The 20,704-nt window shown below is 43.4% G+C and overlaps 2 protein-coding genes across 3 annotated transcripts in view; one reads left to right on the plus strand and one right to left on the minus strand.

The window, feature by feature from the left end:
- Positions 1–15,068, plus strand: part of HNRNPAB (heterogeneous nuclear ribonucleoprotein A/B) — a 30,295-nt gene extending 15,227 nt beyond the window's left edge. Inside the window, exon 7 of one of the 2 annotated variants that reach the window (XM_010578894.1) lies at positions 11,769–15,068. The gene's annotated coding sequence lies outside the window, so the exon portion shown is untranslated. Of the gene's footprint in view, positions 1–7,350; positions 8,057–11,768 lie in introns of those variants that run through there. The other variant, XM_010578892.1, reaches the window with a different exon arrangement.
- COL23A1 (collagen, type XXIII, alpha 1) overlaps positions 8,157–20,704 on the minus strand; it is a 45,606-nt gene continuing 33,058 nt past the window's right edge. Inside the window, exons 14-25 of the mRNA XM_010578889.1 lie at positions 20,152–20,196; positions 19,573–19,662; positions 19,167–19,238; positions 18,385–18,426; positions 17,475–17,501; positions 16,981–17,052; positions 16,836–16,889; positions 16,543–16,569; positions 15,970–16,023; positions 15,204–15,290; positions 11,149–11,187; positions 8,157–10,192 (exon numbers count right to left, since the gene is read on the minus strand). Coding sequence (XP_010577191.1) covers positions 10,190–10,192; positions 11,149–11,187; positions 15,204–15,290; positions 15,970–16,023; positions 16,543–16,569; positions 16,836–16,889; positions 16,981–17,052; positions 17,475–17,501; positions 18,385–18,426; positions 19,167–19,238; positions 19,573–19,662; positions 20,152–20,196 — 612 coding nt within the window. The 3' untranslated portion in view covers positions 8,157–10,189. The remainder of the gene's footprint in view (positions 10,193–11,148; positions 11,188–15,203; positions 15,291–15,969; positions 16,024–16,542; positions 16,570–16,835; positions 16,890–16,980; positions 17,053–17,474; positions 17,502–18,384; positions 18,427–19,166; positions 19,239–19,572; positions 19,663–20,151; positions 20,197–20,704) is intronic.

Below are 20,704 nucleotides of genomic sequence, written 5' to 3' on the forward strand. Positions count from 1 at the left end.
GGAGAGGCGGTGCCGCCTTCGGTCGGGGCCGGGGCGGGGGAAGCGGTACCGGTACCGGTACCGGTTACCGCTGCGGGGAGAAGGGCCGGGCCGGGACACGTAGCAGAAGGTGGGCAAGGACACGGGGCTCGCAGGCGTGTCTGCTCCAGCAGTAACCCTGCACCGCCCTTGGAGAGCCCAGCCCCTCCCCGATCACATCCAAAACGCAGCTGTAGGGAAGCTGGTTTCACAAGGAGCAGGAGAGGAACTCACCCGTGCTTTCAGGCTGCTCCGGCTGCGAGGCTGGACTCTTCGCTTACGGCATCAGGAGTGGTGACTTCAGCTCCGAGGTCCCGTAGCACGAACGGGGGAGAGGCTGCATCCACCGGGGTCCTGCAAGGCTGCTGGCAGCTCATGGGCAAACTGTACCTCGTGGGGCTACACCACTGGTGGTGGCGTACGGCCCCAGATCCCACTCGGTTATCAGGCGCCTCGGAGGTAGTAACGTGTTTTCGAGGGCTCTTCAGGTCATTAGTAGAGCTGTATCGTAGCATTCTCTCTTTTGAAGTACTTGCACATCAAGGAAGTTTCTTTTACAGTTGAAAATAATGTGAGGTGGTAGCCTAGGTGTTACAACTGTATGAATTGTTCAACACATACTTCGTTATTTAAGCAAAAGCAAAACCAAACCATTTGTATTGTTGTACTCTTGTGTTTGGTCAGTGCCAGATAGGTAGACCTGACCGACTAGGTAAGAGCCAATCCTAGCATAGGCAATAGTTAGGATTAAAAGAGGAAATGCTATCATCAGATTACAATGGTCATTCCTCCGTTCCTGTTTGTTTGATTGGAATTACTTAGAAGAAAAATAGGAGGATAAAGAACCAAAAAGGATGTTCTGGGATAGGTTGAGTTCTCTGCCACTGCGGGTGTTGTATACTGTAACTGATAAGTTCATAAACTTACCAAGCTTCATTCTAAAAGATGGCAGATTTTTCTTCTTCACAGTCTTTTGTTCTAAACTGACAACATCTGTTAAGAAGACTCTAGACAATGGAGCAGACCCTTTTAAAACTACACACTTGGCAGACTTTGTTGCTGACTGGATATAGCCACCAATAATTATCTCTAGTTGCAGTTATTTGATAAACAGAGAAGCAATTTAAATTTTGTGTAATATGGAAAATCCAAAACCAAATTGCTATGCACTTAGAGTTAGATTGAACTTAAGAAGTCAAACTCAGTTGTTGCACAGAAGTCAGGTTTTAAGTAACAAAAGACAGTTAGGAGGAAAAGTTAATAATGGCTGTTAATCTTTATTTGAACTCTTGTCTGGTTAAGATATTTCGTAGCTATTTATAATAACAACCTGAACATTTACAGTTTGGAAAGTTTATTCTTGGCTACAAATGCAGAGTTCATTATACATATTCACACAATTGTAAAAGCAATCTGTACAGAGAGACCATTTTTTAAAATCTAGTCTTTGCTTTTATTACCGAAAGCACGAGAAAAAATATTTTTGGAGGTCTCAAGCTAACGTACTGTCCATTACAGCTTTAAACTAGAAATACATGATGCAGTACTAATTAATACCATTTTAACACATTAAAACAACGGTTAAGAAATACTGTTATTAATGCCTTCATTTTTAAAGTAACTGTTCCCCAAAGAACTGAGTAAATAGAATACTTTTCATGGCACATACACGATTAAAGATCACAAAGAGTTTGCAAATAGAGATGTTAAGTACGTTTTCTGTATTTTTAATATCTATATATATATTTCTTTTTAAAGGTGATACATTTTACAGAGATTTAGTCAGTGTTGTATACAATACCATGTAAATAAATTCAAAACAAAACTAATTTTTGCAAGGTGTCCAAACTGCACACACATGCGAATAGCCCTTTCTCCTCTGAACAGCCTTACTGGAGTGATGCAACCACTCCCATAAATAAGGGACACTTGCATAACATGGTAGAGGATTAAGCCCTATCAGCACAATTTCAAAACAAATATGGACAGATAAAGCACACATTGCATGTATTTTTCTAAACTGTATACAAATAAGTGAGATTTTCATTTAGATTTTAAATACCAGCAGGTACAGTTATTTTCTCAAATTACGGTGTTTCAGAAATGCTAGCGTACATGCCAGTTTAAAAATATTTCTGTCCAAAGTAATTTAATGCAACAGAGCAGGTGGCTTTCAGTTTTGACAGTTTTGTGCTGAACATTCATCACATTGAATATTTTTTATTAATTTTTAAGATGCCAGAAAAAAGAACCTCAAATAATAGCGCAAAAAGTTGCAACATTTTGAAATTTTCTATAAAACTGCACTCCGTCTGTGAAACTAACCGGCAAACACAACAGGACTCCAACTCTCATTCTAGCTGATAGCAATATACTACCTCTTCTGCTTAATTTGGAAATTCAGTGAGTAACATGGGTGCTTTTGCTTGGCAAAACCAGGTCCTAATTTTTTAATGTAATTGCAGAAATGCAAGTTTGATATGCACCCACCTATACGTAACAACATCATGTAAAATGCACTTTTTAAAGTTAAGCATACAATACAATGTTTAACAGCATATAAAAAAGCAGCAAGTGGTATTAGTGTCACTTACAGATACTTGGGACATCTCCATTTTAAGGTTCTGTTCATTAATATCTACATTATATAAGAAACCACAAACACACACAAGCGAGCTGACTGTTCCATGAAACTGCGCAACTATGAGGCAACTTCTACCAGAACTTAGCGAACAGGGGTTGATTGTTGTCCTAAGACATAGGAAAACCGCAAATGTTAATAATGTATTTCTTATTCCACTCTGTTGTCAATAATGCCACTTCTTATGCATTGAAAACTCGTGTTTCCCAGCTTTCCTGTGGTTTTCCCCCAGGCTCCCTACAGTAGTATAGAGTCATACAATCTATTAAGTCCTTCTTCCATTCATTTCTAAGTGACAGGTTTTCGGCACTTAACTTTAGCTGCAGATTACGCAATAGTTAGACATCCCCTTTGTTGTGCCATCTGATGGTACACAAGCATATGGAAAAGTTGCAGTAGTTCACCTGGGGATGTGAAAATACTAGAAATAATTTTTAGCTTACAAATGTAAATGATAATCGACCAAGGGAAAACAAAGTTTAGGAAATGGATTTTTTACTCACTGGTTTGCTTCAGTCTGCAATAGATTCCCCAGTGTGGAGCTGTGAAGTATTTCAAACTGTACTAATTACGGTCAGGTTCAACTGCAGTGCCAGGGACACAATTAAAAGGCAGGTGACTCCAGTAAATGACAGTGAGACTGGACTAACTAGAGTGACCAGGTGTTTTCTTCCCCTCCTCCCCACCCCCTTCTTTTTCCTTTTTTTTTTTTTTAAAAAAAAATCATTATTGCAAAAGGGTCCCAGAGATATTCTTACACAAATGCTGTCCTGTAAGGTTGCTAATGTCAGTATATGCCACTGTGATTGCTTTGGCAAGCTAAAGTGTCTTAGGCCTCTGGAAATCTATCCAAATACTTCACCTCCCATGTGAAAATCTTCCTGGTTAAACAACTGGAAGGCTGGAGGTGCTACTAAGCATGTCAGCAGATATTTAACAGGTGGAACTTAGGAACTTAAAATGAAATAAGGCAGAAGACACTCCTAGCTATGCTAGTGCAAGTTGGAACAAAACTCACTGATCTGAATTCAGCCAGATACCTGCAGTATTTGTCCAGGATAAGTGGTTTGGGGGCGTTTAAATTTTTACATTTTTATTATTTGTTGTTACCAATATTTTTGTGTATCTTAAACATAAATCTGTTGTCTGTAAAGAAAATAATTCAAAACTTCCATTCTCTAAAATTTAAAAATGGAAACTTGACGGGTAACCTACTACAAATAGATTTTATTTGTATAACGCTTTAAATTATCTGGGCAACAATGGGACTAAAAAAAAAAGACAAAAGACCCCAGAATATGATGGTATTTCCCAAGAAAAAAGTACCAGATTTGGAAAAAAGATTAAAGTTTCTATCTGTGCGCTCCTGTTTTACAAATATCTATTCAAACCATATAGTCAACGCAAAAGGTGCGCCCATCCCTATGTCTGCTGTCAATTAAGGGACAGTGTCACAACATAAAATTTGTCCTAGCATAAAATTGGTTCCTCTCTATTAAAAAAAGATCTCCTCTAGAGGGCAGCATTAAATCAGTATTCAATGACCAGGAAACCTAAGCTGTAATGCTCCTTTATAATACACACTAAATTTACAGGCTAATAAGGCACAGTTATATTGACCAAGGATGGTTATTTACCATTACGATAAAGCTGGAAATTTCTGGCATCTTAATATTTTAATTAAGCTATGCATTACAAATGGATGAGTTTTTTCATTCTGGCCCAAGAGTCCACTGTATTTGGCTGACTGCAAAACCATGTACTACATATAAAAAAAAAAAAAAATCACAGCTGAGCTGTGGGCTGGTGAGATAGTAAATACTGCAGACTGAAATCTTTGCTGGTGTAATCTAGTTCAGCACTATTACAGCCAACACAGTTGTGCTCAGTTACAGCAGCCGAAATGGGACACTGAGCTTGCGTCTAGGGGGAAGAGGAGAAAGCAGCCCAACTAGAACACAGGCTTTCTGGCACTAAAGCCTTGGTCATCACAAGCATGCTTCCTGGGTAGTGGGTTACTATAACAATCTTAAAGCCACAGGTAATGTACTTTTCATCATTGCATAGGATGTCTTGAACTGCTGAAACCTCACACATGTTTTGCTGGTTTGCTTAAGGATTTCAAATGCTGAATTTATGAAATTACGGAAGACAAAAGCTCACCTAAATATTTTCATCTATTGGTTTCCTAAAAAGAAAACACATCAGAAAGTCTTTTATCGTTAGAAGAAACATTCTTATTTTTAAATACACAGGAGAAAAATCCATATGGAAATAAATTCATCACCATTATATATACAGCAAGTGTTAGAAGCAGTGTTTACAAGAAAGGCGACTCCCTCCATGACAATAAAACTAAGCATGTGGCAGTGTCTTGATTTAAAAACAAAACCAACCAACAAACCAAAATCTAAAATCCCAGTGCATTAAGGCTTGGAAACAGTTTCAGTTTGGAGTCAGAGCGGGTTTTCTCTGCCACTGGTTTCATAACCCAGAGAAATTATTCCTGAACTCACTGGCCAAGCCCACAATTCAGCTGCAAAACTAATTAATCTCACCTGCCCCCATCAGCACAGGGCAAATCATCAGGTTCATACTGTAGCGAGGGACCTCTCGAGCCGCCAGCAGGCTTTCAGCACTGAACTGCGGTTACAGACATGGGGGTTATTTGGCCATGTTCCCTCCTCCCCCAAAAATCCATTCCCACCAGAAGCTTTAGGGAGCACTCCCCGTGGTTACAGTTGGGTGCAGCATCCCCACTCATGGAGCACCAGGGGCCAGGACCGGTGCAACCGCCACAGCGAGCAGCAGCTCTGGTGTCGGTCACGTAACGCGTTTGCCATTTCGTGGGGCAAGGTAGCCCTGCCTGCAGAGCTTTGTGGCTGAAAAACTTCGGAGGGGTTTCAAGTGAGTTCTTGTGCCCTTAGGACTCAGTTCGGGAACTTTGCTCCCAGAATTGATTAGGCTACAGTATGTTAGAGAGAGGATGTTGGTAGTAACTGGAAAGATAGTCATTAGCTACAATTTTAAATAGAACAAGCCTTAAAGAAAGCTACTTGTCCTCTGCTCCTGGGCAGCAGGCAGCTGTGGTTATCTTAACATAATGGAAATCGCCATGCTTTCATGGTCAGTTAAATTAGACTAAGGAATTTTTTTTTGTAAACTAGAAAACAAAGATAAAACATAAGTTTGGCTGGGCTTCAGATTCCCCCAAGATCAGTAACTTGTGTTATCCAGAATGTCTATTGATGCATCCATGAAGCTAACGTAATATTTTAGCGATCAAGATAAATCAATTGCTCAGTCTCAGACTGACCTACATTTTATAAGCATTAGCAGCCTCCCTGTCAATCATCTTTATTGCTACTGACATCTAGTGGTAACATTTAGCTGCATTTCTGAATTCCTGTAAAACAATCTTGCATTCTCTCAAACCAGAGGAAAAAAAAAAGAGAGAGAGGTTTCCTGGGGAAAAAATGCACTATGCTTTGTGAGAGGCTGAGATAATTACTGAGTTTTGAGCAAGACTGCCAGTACTACCTAAAAGTAAAATTTATCTTCGTGAGCTATTTGCAAATTCAAAGTATTCAAAAAGACCCACATAAACGTTTTCATATGGAAGGAAAAAATACTCAACCGATCTGGCACGAATTTGCTGAGCAAAGCACATCTTTAACTCTTCCCAATAAGATCATGACTGCTCTGAAACAATTTATCATTTAACAACCTACTCTTCTAAATATGTGTGTGTGGAAAGCACATGGAAGTCTAAACAGATTTCCTCTTAGACTCTGAGCAATCGATAAAAAAATCAGCAGTTCCTCTAATACAGTCTGTCGATCCACGTGATGCGATCGACAAGGAACACTGAGTTTAGAATATAAAGGCCAAATGCACCGATCTCAGCTGAGGGTCGGGAAGGACTTCAAGGGCAGATCCCAGCCGCAGCCCCCCGCAGCAGCCTTCCCGCGGATCTGTGCCTCGCTCTGTTCCCCAGCTCTGCTTTCCGCAGGTCTCAGCTGAGCTTTGGCAACAGAAGGAGTTGGTAGAGTAGACGTCCAAGGATCTGCTGGTGGTACATCTACCGGTTAGTTCCTCGTAGCTGAAGTGGCAGTAGGCGCTGTATGCGGCAGGATCCGTACCTGCTGGCATTTCTAATGGGAATGACAGCGGCAGAAGTCCAGAGAAGCTACTGCACGCAGGCTGCGGATCTGGACACGTGCAGTAACGCAGACGTCCTGAACGTGCCAGACTTGCTGCAGGTGCATAGCTGGATCTCCTTTGTACGTGCTGGACTCGCCGTATTTGGGGTGCAGAATAAACCACTGCAGAGAGGGCATTTACCTGGGAATTTTCAAAGATGATCACTAAAAGGTCTGGCAGCTGAGGTGGTAGCGCTGATGGGTATGGATACCAGCCGCAGTCCTGTGCTTGGAAGATAATTCTAGCCTTCCTCTTTGACTGGCATGGAAGCGCCGGGAGTGGTCAGGCTGTGCCTCGGGGACGGGGAAGAAAAATCCCAGTTTAGAGGTTTAGTCGATTCAAAATGGGCTCTCTTCCTCCGTTACGAACAAATGTCTTGGGTTCTGTGGCAGCAGAGGCTCTGTGTTGGGAGGGGGACGGCTGCCATGCAGAGCGATTAGAGCAATAGGTAAAGCACTATTCTGGTATTCTGTATCAATGTTTTGCAGGCCTGGCAGTGGTCACAGTTGATGCCTACAAGCACTGGATATTCCACAAGTTGAAGACGGAATACTGACTTGTTTACCTGAAGATAATAGGACTTCGGGGTATTTCCTCAGAGAAAATATAAATTTTAATATAATTTCATAAGCTTTGGAGGTTAGCTTGTCTTGTAGCTTCAGTGATATCAAACTTCTTCAAGTAGGAGCTAGATAGAAAGCTGTTTAGTTTTTGCCAGCGTATGTAAAACAAGACTTTTCTATCTGCATTGTAGATTGTTTGTGGACACTTCCAGATTCTTGTGCTTTCTGCAGTCATTCTGGGGACTGAACTCTCATTGATATCGGTAGAGGTTCCATGAACAGGACACGTGCAGGAATTTGAGTGTAGAAGCCCACAGCGTGGTTTGGAGTAGTGAATTGCTTTTAGTTTGGAGATGACTGGGGGAGATGGGAAGAGCAACTGTACATTAAGGGAACAAATACAGATCTTCCCGGTGACATCAATGAGAGATTTGCCTTCAACCTTCCACAGAAGAAGATTTTTAGCTTTAATTTGGGACAGTAAAGGGGTTTTTCAAAAGCACTAAAAGCCAGTGGGAGCTTGTTCAGCTGCTCCTTATGCCTTTAAAAACCCCTACACCAAAAGTAATAGCTAACAACATGAAATGGAAGTAAATAAAATGCATTTTCATTGCTGTTTTGAGTTAAATAATTCTTGTTTCTTGATTTGTTAGTTGATCTGAATTTACATGGATTTAATCTATATGGTGACCAAGAAAATGGTCAGTTACTGGTAAAGAAGCAAAGTATAGCCACAAAGCAAACAATGTGTAGGTGTAGACCCTAAGCAGCTAACAAAGGTAACAAAAGTTCACTGCCTACAGCCATAAGTCTTTTGTGTCCACGTCTAGCAAGCTAGATGGCTGTTGCAGCATTTGCCAGCAGATAACAAATGCTCCCAGCTGACTAAAAGGTCAGCTCAAGGACACCTAGGACCCAGTCACAGATAAGAACGCACAGACATCAGTCAGTCATCACCCTGCCTGCGTGGAGCACTGAGCATGTTCCTACTGTTCTTCAGAATATCGGAGCAAGAGCTACCTTCGTGCTAGGTCAGCCTGTACAGGGCAGATTGCCCCTGGGTGGTCGCATCCCTCTCTCAAGTCCTCTCTGGCAGTAGCTACCATAAGACTTGCGGTGGAACAAGGATCTAATAGAGGGTTTGGATCTACTCAGTGCGCAAAAAATAACTCCCTTCTGTATTCTCTAAGATCAAGGCCACAAAGGGCCCTGATATCATCTGGTTTGATATCGTGGTCAGGCTCTTAATTTCACCTAAGACTCTTACAAAGAGCCTAGCAACTTGCATTGGGCTAAAGTATTTCCTCCAGAAATGATCTGTTGAATCAAAAAGGCATTAAAGTGATGGAGATTACATCACTGGTCTGGTTAGGATTAACCAGTATCACCTTTAAAAATCCATGGCTTGTTTTATTTGATTTTGCATAGCTTCAGCTTCTACCCATTGGACGGATATTTGTACATCTTTCTCTGTTCAGTTTAAGAACTTGTTAATATAAAGTATCTCCTCCCTGTAAAGGAATCCAATTGCCTCTTGATCTTCATTGTAAGCTGAACAGACTTGGCTGTAAGCCATTTTCTTCCTCCCTGAAATAATTTTTTTATGGCTCTTTACTGCAAAGTCTCTGTTTTTTCCAACATCTTTAAAAATGTGAACAGCATAATAGGTGGCAATTTTTAAACTGATCTCGTTTAATGCCATATGAAGATACCAAAATCATAATCCTCCTTTTATTCATTACCCTGCTCTGCATGGGATGTGCCTGAGATGAGATAATTTAAAGAAAGAGCGAAAAAGGGGAGAGAAGGAAGAGACAAGAGGGGTGTGCAGAGTTACAGAGTTTACAATTAAAACCACGTAAACCAAGAAAAATCAAATGCAAATGAACCCCACAAACCAAGACAATTAAATACTCCAAACTCCCAAGTTTTGGGAAGCCCAACAGCAACATTATGTGCTCTGTTGTTTCAGAAAATACTTCAGCAGAGCCCTCCCTGTCCTGCAACTCTCTACACTGAAAGTATTACTCGGTTTTTGTGTTTTGAAATTCTGCAGTGGAGGTTTCTTGGGGAATTTGGATTCCACAGTAATAAAGCGCTTGCACATCTTCAGCCACAGACCCCAGAACAGGACCCAGAGGTGCTTCCTCTTGAGAAAAAAAAGCTTTTCTTGATAGTAGTGGAAATAACCACAGGTAGTCAAGGTTGTTCTGTTTAGCCAAAGAATTGCTATTTCCATCATATCAACAGCAGGTAGCAATGAATGGAGCTTGGCTTTGTTTCCTCTGCAAGTGGCAAGTCCTTCTCTTGTTTGACCAGATGGTATACAGCAGCTTCTTTCATTTCTAGGGCTGCATCCTTTTTTTCTTCTTTGTTTTCAGCCAGTTTTTTTCACCCTTTTAATGTGCATGTGCAAGGCAAATACAGAGTTGAGAGCCAAGTTAGGACAGGGATTTCTCCCTCCTTCATGTGATAAGGCACACTAGGCAACACGCTGTCTCAGTACTGTTAGTTCACGCAGCAACATTAACTGTTCATTCCCAGCTACTGTCATTGGTACCTTTATCAAATCCTGATGTTATCATGCGTATCTTACGGGTTTGGGAGCTTTACAGTATTTTCAAAGTCCATAAATGACAGAATCCAGTATAAAAAAAGGTCAATATATTACTGTTGAAAGTTTTTTTTTTTCCTTTTTTTATACAAAAATTAAAAAGATCAAAATATATCACATTATTTACATATTGTGCTTCATGCTTAGAGATCACTGAAAAAGAACACACAGACAAACATTTTAATCAAAGAGAAGTGCTCCATTCATTACACTTACTTATCTTATTGTTAACATTATAAGGATTGGCCTTCAGATTTCTTTTAATGTTAACAGTACATCCAAACGACTTACCACAAATTTAAACACTTTTATATGCTAAGGGCATGCTCACGTTCTAACCGAGGGTTTGCAACTAGTTAGTAACATGCTTGCTACTAACTTGAACTGTGTCCACACACCACATGTGTGAAGCTGGGTTAGTAATTCCACTCAGCTTCAGTGTCATACCCTTGTCGGAGAATGAGGTTACAGCATCCTCCTACAAGTCTGGATCAAATCCTCATCTTACGGGGGAACACGTCTCTCCTCATTCTCCCGGGCTGCCTTTAGCACCTAGCCTGGCCATTCTGGGCACGTGAGACTGTAGGAATTACCTGACCACCTGCACCCAGATCTACCGATTTGAGCACTGAAGCAGCGCAGTGGTTGTGGATTATAATTACAATGGCAGAAAAGTCTTTCTTTGGAAATAAATGTTTTGGAACTCTGTGACAAGAGGTAACCCACTGTAAAAGTCTCAGCTAGAGCGTATGGGCTAAGTCAGTCACACGAGCGCATTTTGCAGGTGGTGCAGTCTTTGCACGAGTGGTTCTTAAACTGCCTAGGGCATAATAAAAGCCTAGCCTGAGCGAGCCTGAAAAAAGGCATTGCTACTGACAATATTAACGAGAGTGATTTTTCATGCTTAGCCAGTTTTTGGAGTGGTGTTCCTAGCACCAGTCTACAGCTGTGGGGAACAAGACATGAAGCTAGGTGGAATCCTGCTCTCCCAAGGCATGACGTTCTGTGTGCCTGTTGCTTAAAGGATGTGCAGCAGTGCAAACAATCATGCAGCAAACAACATTACTCAGGACCTGCTCAAGGATGTACAATTATTATTATTACTGTACCTTATGCCAACATCCTGCTACTGGCAGTCCGTCTGGTCCCTGCAAAATTGAATTTACAGATTTTAATTTCTGTTGACAGTGACTTAAGTGTCAGACCCAAAAACCTGAAGCTCAATCTTCACAACGATGAAAGGTTTAGCAGCACCTTTAATTACCATGCAAGACCCATTTACTGTTATATGCACAAAAATAAATATGCAGGCAATGTAATCCATGTCTCACGCACAACACAAAATTGAATACACCCAAGGGTAAAAAGAAAAATAAAATAAGTCTACACTTTCTTTCTCCTTTGAACAAAAAAGAAAATGTGAACAAATACAAAAATTTGGAACAACAGTTAATTAACGTCATAATCTGCTTTATAAGGTAGTGGGTTTTGCAATCGGACATATATATGGAAAGCATGATGTGGAAATGTATTTTTTTGTTAGTATGCGCTTTTCAGTTTGGGGGCGGTGATGTAATTTTTTTTTTTCCCAGATGATATCATAATTGTGTTAAATTCGATCCTGCAGTACTTAGTTTCTTTAGAAATCTTGATTTGCTGAACTGATTGAAATAGGATGAGTTGTGGACTATGCAAAGGGAGTGAAAATATTTGTCTTTTTCTGATGGAGATACAAGAAACATACAGAAATCAGAAAGCCAGAAGAGCTTACTTAACAGGAGGAAAACACTGAAAAGGAAGGAGCCCCTTAGAAGAGGAATGGACTATATGTGACCAACTCTTTCAAGATACTTTAGAAGAAATAGCTGACTTCAGCTGCCTTTTCTGATGCTGGATTTTTTTTAAGGCTCTTGGATCTCTGATTGCATGAATTTCTGCATGTAGAGCTACAGAGAGCACACATGCACTGATCCTTCCCTCAGAGCCACCTCCACATTAACTAGGGGTGGGAAGCCACGAGGATGTGTACGCAGCAGAGATAACTGCTAGTGCAAATATAGGTCAAAATGCATTTTTACATTTTTTACTGTAAATGTCAGTCATCACATTTTTTGTATTCTGTATTGATTTTTATATGTAAAATAGCCTATGCCCAATAAAACAGATGCAGTGAAGTAAGGTTACCCTCTCCAACTACTCCTAGTGTAACAGGTCAAGTTATTTTCACGTGCTTTCCTATAACATTAGTTAGAAAACATACGCATTTTTCTGCTGACACCAGTCAATATTTTGGTCCATGACTATTCATAAAAAAAGTGCAACTTGTACATTTACCAGAGTTGTCTGGGGGTGAAGGGTAAAGGGGACAAGGCACAGAGCAGTTGTTTGACCTAGAAAGATCCTGACCTGCTGTTAAAGCGCATCCTAACACTGACCATCACGGGGTTGATTTCTGCCCTGGGCTTTTTCTTCTTCCTGTGCACTCAAAACACTTATTTTGGCCATCCTAAAACTGCACACCTTTCTACCGTGTTTCACTCGAGTGATTAAAAAATGACTCGTGAACTTAAAAAGAGCTTTGCAACCTGCGTGTAAGGCTCACGCTCCTGGACTGAAAGCCATCGCCGAGAACCCAACAAGCCTCCGCCGCACGGTGGGGTGGAGAACGAAGACAACAATCCCAGCCAATGTGTAACTAACCCTCACATACGTAAGCGGGAAGATGTGCAAGTGCTTTACTAACTAGTTGTGTAGTAGTTAGGTATTGGAGAAATTGCCTATTGCAATTTACATTGCCTTCAATACAGACAGGTCTTGTGTTTTCTATATAGTTAAGATGGGAGATAGTTGGTAAATATAACATCTCCGGAGAGTAAATATGTAGAGTTGAAGCGGGCCTGCTGCTAGTAATTGGTTTCCTTGACACATATGAAAGTATTTAACTTTTTGAAAGAGAGACAGCTTACTGCCCTTTTGTTTCTCCGAAGACAACTGCAAATCATCGAACATGCAGCATTTTCTATGGTTAAAAAAAAAAAGAAAATAAAACAATGACCTCTTTTAGCTAGTCGTGCAGAGCCCTTTCAGGGAGCAGAGCACAAACCTTCCTGCACAACCGTTGGACTTCGACCTGAGCTCTGCAGGGCAGAGCTATGTGCTGACACAGCAAAAGCCGTTCTAATGCCCAGAGTGCCAGTGACCCCCGTGCCACAGAACTGGCCGGTCACTTAAGGAAACTTTTCAAAACCCAGCTGGGAATCGGACTCACAGAGCTGCAGCAGCACAGGCACGAGGGGAACCAAACTTGGCCATAGGTGCTGAGAGAAGCCAGAACTAATTTTTAGCGTCTGTTATCATAAAGGGGCAAGCATCCCCTGCGTGATCTCCCATTGCTTACACTCCTCGCCTAAAGTCGTTTTAACTGGGAGGGAGAAGGCGCAACGCATTGGCATCCTTCCCCAAATGCCAAAGTGAAACATCTTGTCCAGCTCTGCTGCCTTGTGTCCTTCTTCTCCCCGGAGGGATTCGCTCCTTGGGACAGGGCTTGGCCACCGCAGAAACACACACAAGCCATGCAAGAAAGAAAGAAAGAAAGAAAGAGAGCAGATACTGTACCAAAGGGCAGGGCACGCTCACCCTGTCCAGGCCTGGGAAACCTGGGTCCCTTTTGCTGCCTGCAATGCTACGATCTCCCTGTTTGAAAAAATAACTGCTTGTTGAGAATGGTAAAGGACACGGGAGTTACTCGAACAGACACGCAATGTTTCGGCAGAGGAGGACAGGTCTAGAACTTTACACCTCCATTTCTGATGACACAGCAAGTCAGCAGAGTGGTTTTATGGTAGGGAATTCACAGACACATAGTCTGTCATCTGGGAAAGATCTTTATACACAAACCAGAGATTCACGTTTGTAACAGCCTGTTGAAAAAGACGAGGGTTAAATCATGCAGCATGTTGAGGGAGGAAAGATGATCATCACAAACGAAAAAATTAATTGTAGTTCACATTCAATCTCCAAGCACAATAAAGCGTATTGACTGAAGGAGCTTTTTGCTGGTATAGCGGAGCCACACAACAGCTTTGATTGCCATAGCTGTGCTGATGGGGCGAGAAAAAGTCACACATTTAGAAAAGAAATGGGTTTGTTGGAGCATGTTGGAGCAGGTACCTGGCACTGTTAGTTAGGTGCAGCCGAACTAGGGGCTAACAGCTACATTTCAGTAGTTTTATTTCAATAGTTGATATGAATCACTCTTTCGTCCTGCAGCCTCAAAGCACTTCAGGGAAGGGATCTCTGGTTTTAGTCTTTATATGAAAAATAATAATGAAAAGGAGGTAAATGTTACCAGACCAAGTAACTGCTTATAAACGAGTGTAGTTTTTTTTTTTTTTCCTGGGCCCTATCAAAGGAATGAGATGTTCTGGAAGTGGACTTGGAAGATCCACCTTCCTCAGGCTCAAACACCCAGGAGTTTTCCTGGAAAGGCTCTTTGTGTACACGCTGCACGGCAGTGGCCCGGGATGTGTCTGAGAAGGGAGAGATCTGAGCTGTGAGCTGCTGTCTCAGGCAGAGAAACGGGGAGGGCTCTTCTCCCAGGGACACTTCTTGGTAGCCTGGAGAGCTCCAGCTCATACATCACTTACCTTTGGCAGTACTAAGATGCTAGCAACTCCCACCCGCTTCTCCACGCAGGGGAGAGCAGGCTGGGCTCATCCCCTGCTCGGTTTGCGGAGATGAAGGGATGGAGCTGACCTTGTTTTCAAACTGATTCCCATCCACTGCACTGAGTTACTCCCTGATTTCAAATGTACTCAAAAGCCAGGCCAGCAGCTTCACCAGGGCACGCTATCTCCTGAAGAGCGTTACTGAAGCCCATTGTTCCTGACTACAATAAGAAGGTCTTTACACAAAGATTCTTTATTTTTACTGCTGTGGCTTGCTCCCATCTGGCCAGTGAGGAGCCCTTACAGCGAGCAGTGAACTTCCAGCAGTGCAGATAAAACAAACCATTAGGAAAAGTGAGAAAACAATAACCATCTGCTCTGATTTACTGCAAAATAAAGAACTACCAAATCCTCCCTCTCTTTCCCTGGCTGCAAAGCTGCGTCTCCTTTTCAGTCCTGGCAACGCGTGCTTAGGGTGAGTGAAATAAAAGACGTACCACAGGACAAGGCTGATCCAGTCCGGGAGGGCCTGGTTCCCCCTTCTGCCCTTTGGCTCCTTTTCTCCCTGGTATTCCTCGCTCACCCTGTTGGCACAACAGGAAAATATCAGGAACAGGAGAGGAAACACCTTGGCTTTAAGTCGCACAGCACTTGCAGAGTCCCACACCTCAGCCAGAGTAGGGACGTTTGCACTACTGTAGCCTCAACTGACTAATTAAATCACTGCGAAAATCTTCAGTTAAAGCTGGGTGGAGATATTTTAATAGATAATTTTATAACAGAATGACTAAATGACCAGTTTCTGCTAGAAACCAGGCTGGTATCTGACAGTAAGTGGGAACCCCAGCTTCCAGCCGCTGCCCTGCGCTCAGCTGGGCTCCTGCCTCCGGCTGGGCACCCCTTTATTTAAGGATCCCTATAACAAAACCTTTGACTTGGATCCATTTTCAAGGTCTATAAACCAAAATTAGCAATTTCTTTGCAACTTGGAGCTGTCAGGCTGCTCCATTTCGCTACAATGGTTGTGCTGGGGGGAGATAGGCTTGCAGAAAGCACTTCCAAGTGGGTAGAAATGAACTGCATGTCCTGCCCTACACTGGGACCACGTAGATACTTGGGCCACAGAAAAGGCCTTACAGCAGCGACCTGAGAAACGCTGCCAGGCTGGAGAAGGAACCAGCGCCCCGGGCAAGCACCGCTGCCTGCCAAAAAGAGCGGCCAGTCCTGCCCCCCCAAGCATCTCTACAGCCATAACCCACTCACCTTCTCGCCTCTTTCACTTCTCTCTCCTTTCTCTCCTCTGAGACCTGGGAAACCCTATCACAACAATTTTTAGGTGGGGTTAAATAAAAAAAAAACAAAAAACAAACAGGTTTCCAAGTTTAGTGTGCAAGCATCCTGGCATCTCAGTTCAACATAAGCAATCCCCAGCGATCAAACCATCCTCCCATGGTGATGAATATGACATTTTCTTCCTGTTGACTAGGTATGCCAGCAATTTCTTGGGAAAGCTAGTGCTTTACCATACCCCACTAACATTACAGCTATTAGAGATTTTCATTTCACTGAATCCAATACAAATATTTTCAATTGGAAAGGGAAACCCCTGTGACATCTTTAGCTGAGCAGTTACTGCTGTGCAGTGGAAGTAGTCTGGCAGCTGGCCTGAATTAAGCCCTTTCCTACAGACATCATTCCACAGGCACCATGTTTAAGGCAGAGTAGTCTATACAGTGTTAGCTACACATTTTTCCAACAACCTCAAGCAATTTGATGGCCTTTACACGCGTGTTGTTCATGTTTCTATATATCACAATTTATGTTTTCCATACTCACGTCCAATCCTGGCTCCCCTGGCTTTCCCTGCAGTTGTAAAAATAAAAATTAAGACATGCCGTATTGAGTTTCGCGTTGCAGGCAAACTTATATCCAGTTGGCGAATACTGTAATGACAGCATAGGCTCACCCAACAGCCCCAGGGGTTCGAGGAGAGCTCCTCGCCAAGCATCAGGATAGTGCAGGTAAGCCCAGCTCTGCAGTTCTGGCTGGACCCACCGTGGCAGGATTTTACAGCCCCTATTTTAGGATTACACCACACTTCACTGCTCCTTTCCCACACTGATAATTACCTTCTCTCCTTTGGTACCGGGTAAACCGATGAGCCCTGGAGCACCCGGGAGACCCTTAAAGAAAACAGGAACAAGGCATTGGGATAGTTGGTGTAAGGCAGGTTTCTGCTGATGGCCAGAAATGAGATATGCGAAAATGACTCACAGCGGGTCCAGCATCGCCGTGGTCCCCCTTCTCACCGCTGTCACCTTTTTCTCCCTTTGCCCCGTCCAAGCCCTGCAAAAACGAAATGGCTTCAACCAAGAAGACCTGGCAGCTCTGCCCAGGACAGCCACCCCGTGCATCCACCGCCTCTTGGGATGCTTATACCTGCGCTGCTGTTAACATTTTCCTCTTGGCCGGCTCATGTAAGAAAATAGTTGAAAATACAGGTTTAAGCCTGTGGGTTTGGAAACCCTAACTCGCATGTGCCGCTGGCCCTCAGGACTCCGTGCTGGAGGAGGATTTAAGATTGTAAATGTGTTTGGAAGGAAAAATGGCTTGTTTTCCAAAACGCCAACTGCTGCACAGCACAACCCAGGGATGTGTTGTCAAACTGACAAAAAAATCAGTCCCCAGAGCTGACAGGCCTTTGTGAGCCTGTAAATAATGCACTGGCAGCCTGGAAACAGTGGGTGACATTTAATTTATTGACTTACTTTAGGCCCCTGGATTCCTGGAGGACCCTGTGGGAAAGACAATGGTGCATTTGAAAACCAGATTTTAAAAAACAAACCCCAAAGTTTGCTTCCCAAACCATTTCTTGCTCAAATTATGGGCTGACAATGGCCAAATATTTCTTTTCAAGACAGGTGGCAGTTTATTTGGTTCTCCGACGTCAAGTCGGAGGGAAGGGGAACTGGAAGGGACCGCTTTGCGTAACAGGCAACAATAAAGCTCTGCAACATGAGCTTTGGGGAGCGAGCGCTGCGAGAGCTTTGCTGAAGCAAGTGACAGCAAGCTCCGGAGGGCGGCACGCTGCCACCACGGCCCTCCGAGCTCGGGCAGGGCTGGGGACACCTCCTGGGTTACGAATGCCACCTGGAAAGCTGCCTGGTTTTGAAGTGCGGTCTCTCAAGGTGCATCTTTGGGACACAGCAGAGGCATCCTGACCTTCCTGATGCACTCGGCAGCTCCTCAGCCTTTTGGAGCATCGTAGGTACCCAACACCTTAGACATCTGCATCAAAAACGCTCCGCACGTTCATCACCACCCGCATCCTCTCCCACTGCAGTCGACGGCAAAAAACTATGGCAAATTTATGGGAATACAGGCACCATTGTGGTGGGGAACAGGTTTTCCCATCCCACAAGGTTTTATCTTTTCCCCATCCCAAGGAACAGCTTGGTTATTTGCAAAACATGCCACAAATGCTGATGTACTCTCCTAAATCAGGTGCTTCCATCTCTCCAACAGGAGCACCCAGTGCTGTAGCTCGTCCCTCATTTTTTTCCTGGATTCACAGCAGCCCACAACGATTAAACAGAGCAAGCCACCCTTGTCCTCAACTAATCACATGCGATAACAAATCTGCGGCAATGCTCAAAGAGCCTCTTTCCAGAGTCCTACCATAGGGCCGGGTAATCCGGGGGGTCCAGGCTCAGGTATGATCTGCAGAAGGGAATTAAATGGCGTGTTAATGGGGCTGGGCACAGAGAGAAAACAGTTTGGGAATGGAAACCTCACATGGCCCAGAATCATGATTTAATGGCTTTAATCAAAATATCTGCTAATCAAAGACCTGCTTTAGGACTTATAAACAAATGAGTCTTAATAAGCACATGAATCAAGATAGCCTCTGAAATGAGAAATGTAACCCACACTACTCAGGGTATTTGCCAGTCGCAAAATGGATGTAATGGAAAATGATGCCATTTTGTGTACAGACTGGAGGAAACCAGACTTTTTGATTAAAAAAAAACCAAACAAAAAACCCCCAAAAAACAGAACAAAATTAGAGCTCTCATGTCATTAATAAAAAGCTATCAAAACCCACCACCACTTCTTTTTTTAAGCAAAAGGCATGAATAAGTTAAAAAGGATGCAGAAATCCTATAAAACTGCAAGGAGCCTGATATGTTTTTAGAACAAAATATAATTATAACAGCAGCGTCCAGTATCTCAACCATCAATGCAAAATCTAAAGTAACTTTGTGGTGCCGAGTATGCAAACTGTTCTTCCTTAACAAATAAACCCCATTTAGATGCATCTGAAAGTTTCCGTAGAAAGCAGTTGGGTTTTGTTCCCCTCTGCTACATTGATGAATATGAGACTGGTGGCTCCAGCCTGCACACCCCGATTTCGCCTGACCCCACATTGTGGAAGAGGTTTTATGTTCCCAGGATCTTACATGATTATTCTGCAAACATGGTGACCCGGTGTCTCCTTTTTCTCCTTTGTCTCCTTTTGGCCCTTCTGCTCCCTAAAAGATAACAGTGTAATGCCAATATGGTAAATCTTCCAGGAAAGCAAAACCAAGAGAAAAATACATTTGTCTTCCCGTAAGCTCCAGCCTTGGGTCAAGCAAAGCTCATGTTCATCCCCAGGGGACTTTGAGAAAAGATTTTCTCCTTTTGCTACCAGCTTAGATCACCTTCTGAATAAGCCGTTATTATCATCATTAGCAAAGAAAATTTAAAGCTCCCACATCCTCCCGCTCCGCAGTAACATGGTGCGGACAGGCCATTGCTTAAATCCGGCCATATTCTGAGCATTTGCAGAAATCAATACGTTAAAGAACCAAGCAGCGGACGTACCGGTGGACCCGCTAAGCCCATTTCTCCTGTCTCTCCTTTCTGTCCCGCGATTCCTACGCTGCCCTGGTCACCCTTTGCTCCTTTGGGACCCTGGAAGTTTACAGAAAACAACTTGCTTAGGAGAAAACCATTAAATCCCCCACAACAGCCATTTCTGCCTTTCCGCTGTTTCTCTCCATATCGCAGCACGAGCTCACAAAAACGTGTTTTAACATTAAAACTTACATATGGCAATTTTGCGGGCGCAGCAGAATTTGGCTGGGCTGTAGCAGGGATTGCAGCCAGTTAGGGTTGGGAAGGTTTATGACAAAATTTGAGACAGTGTCTGATGAACCACTCGTAAAAGGAGCCCCTTTAACTCAGCAGACATGACCATGAGCAGCATCTGCGCACTCAGAGCACAGGGCCATAGGCAAAGGGCAATTAATTCAAGGAGATGCAGCTGAACATTACAGGGCAGGAGCTTGCTCCTGGCAGGCTGAGATTTACTTTTCACAGCAACAGCTCTCACAGACACACAAGTAAACTCCTTTTTAACTCAGCTCCTGCGAGGTCTCGCTCCTGCCATGCCCTGCGTACCTTTTCACCGTCCAGTCCAGGTGGACCCGGCAAGCCCAGCTCTCCCTGAAGCGACACAAAGAAAGGGGAGCCCACGGTAAGTTAAATCAGAAAATCATCTCAGGAAAGCATTTTGCAAGGAAATGAGTTATTCACGTGTATCAGCTAGTTGTGGTTATGGGTTTGGCATTGCCAGGGTCAGGAGCAGCAGCAAGGAGGTTTCAGTGATGTGCCAGCATTACCGGCTCAGCTGGATTTGGGCAGTATGGTGACCTCGAGAGGCACCGAAATCCTGCCCCATCCCGAGAGATGCTTTTCTGTAGGTTAAATTCTTCTCTTATAGAAACTACAGCTGACTGTAGGTTACCGGCTATTGCTTGTGAAGCGGGAGGACAGGAGTCCCGCTTGGATGTGGTGCCGGGGCAGTAAGTGGGACAGGGGGCAGGCGGGATGGAGGGCGGCTCGGCACAGCCTTTGGGACTGCCGGCCCTTCTCCACAACTGCTTCTCCCATTTCCTTCTGCCTCCTGCCACATGCAGTGAGGAAGTCTCGGAGGGGCTGGGATTTCACCCAT

The sequence above is a fragment of the Haliaeetus leucocephalus genome, unplaced genomic scaffold, assembly GCF_000737465.1.
Source record: "Haliaeetus leucocephalus isolate CR32 unplaced genomic scaffold, Haliaeetus_leucocephalus-4.0 Scaffold656, whole genome shotgun sequence".
NCBI lineage: Eukaryota > Metazoa > Chordata > Aves > Accipitriformes > Accipitridae > Haliaeetus > Haliaeetus leucocephalus.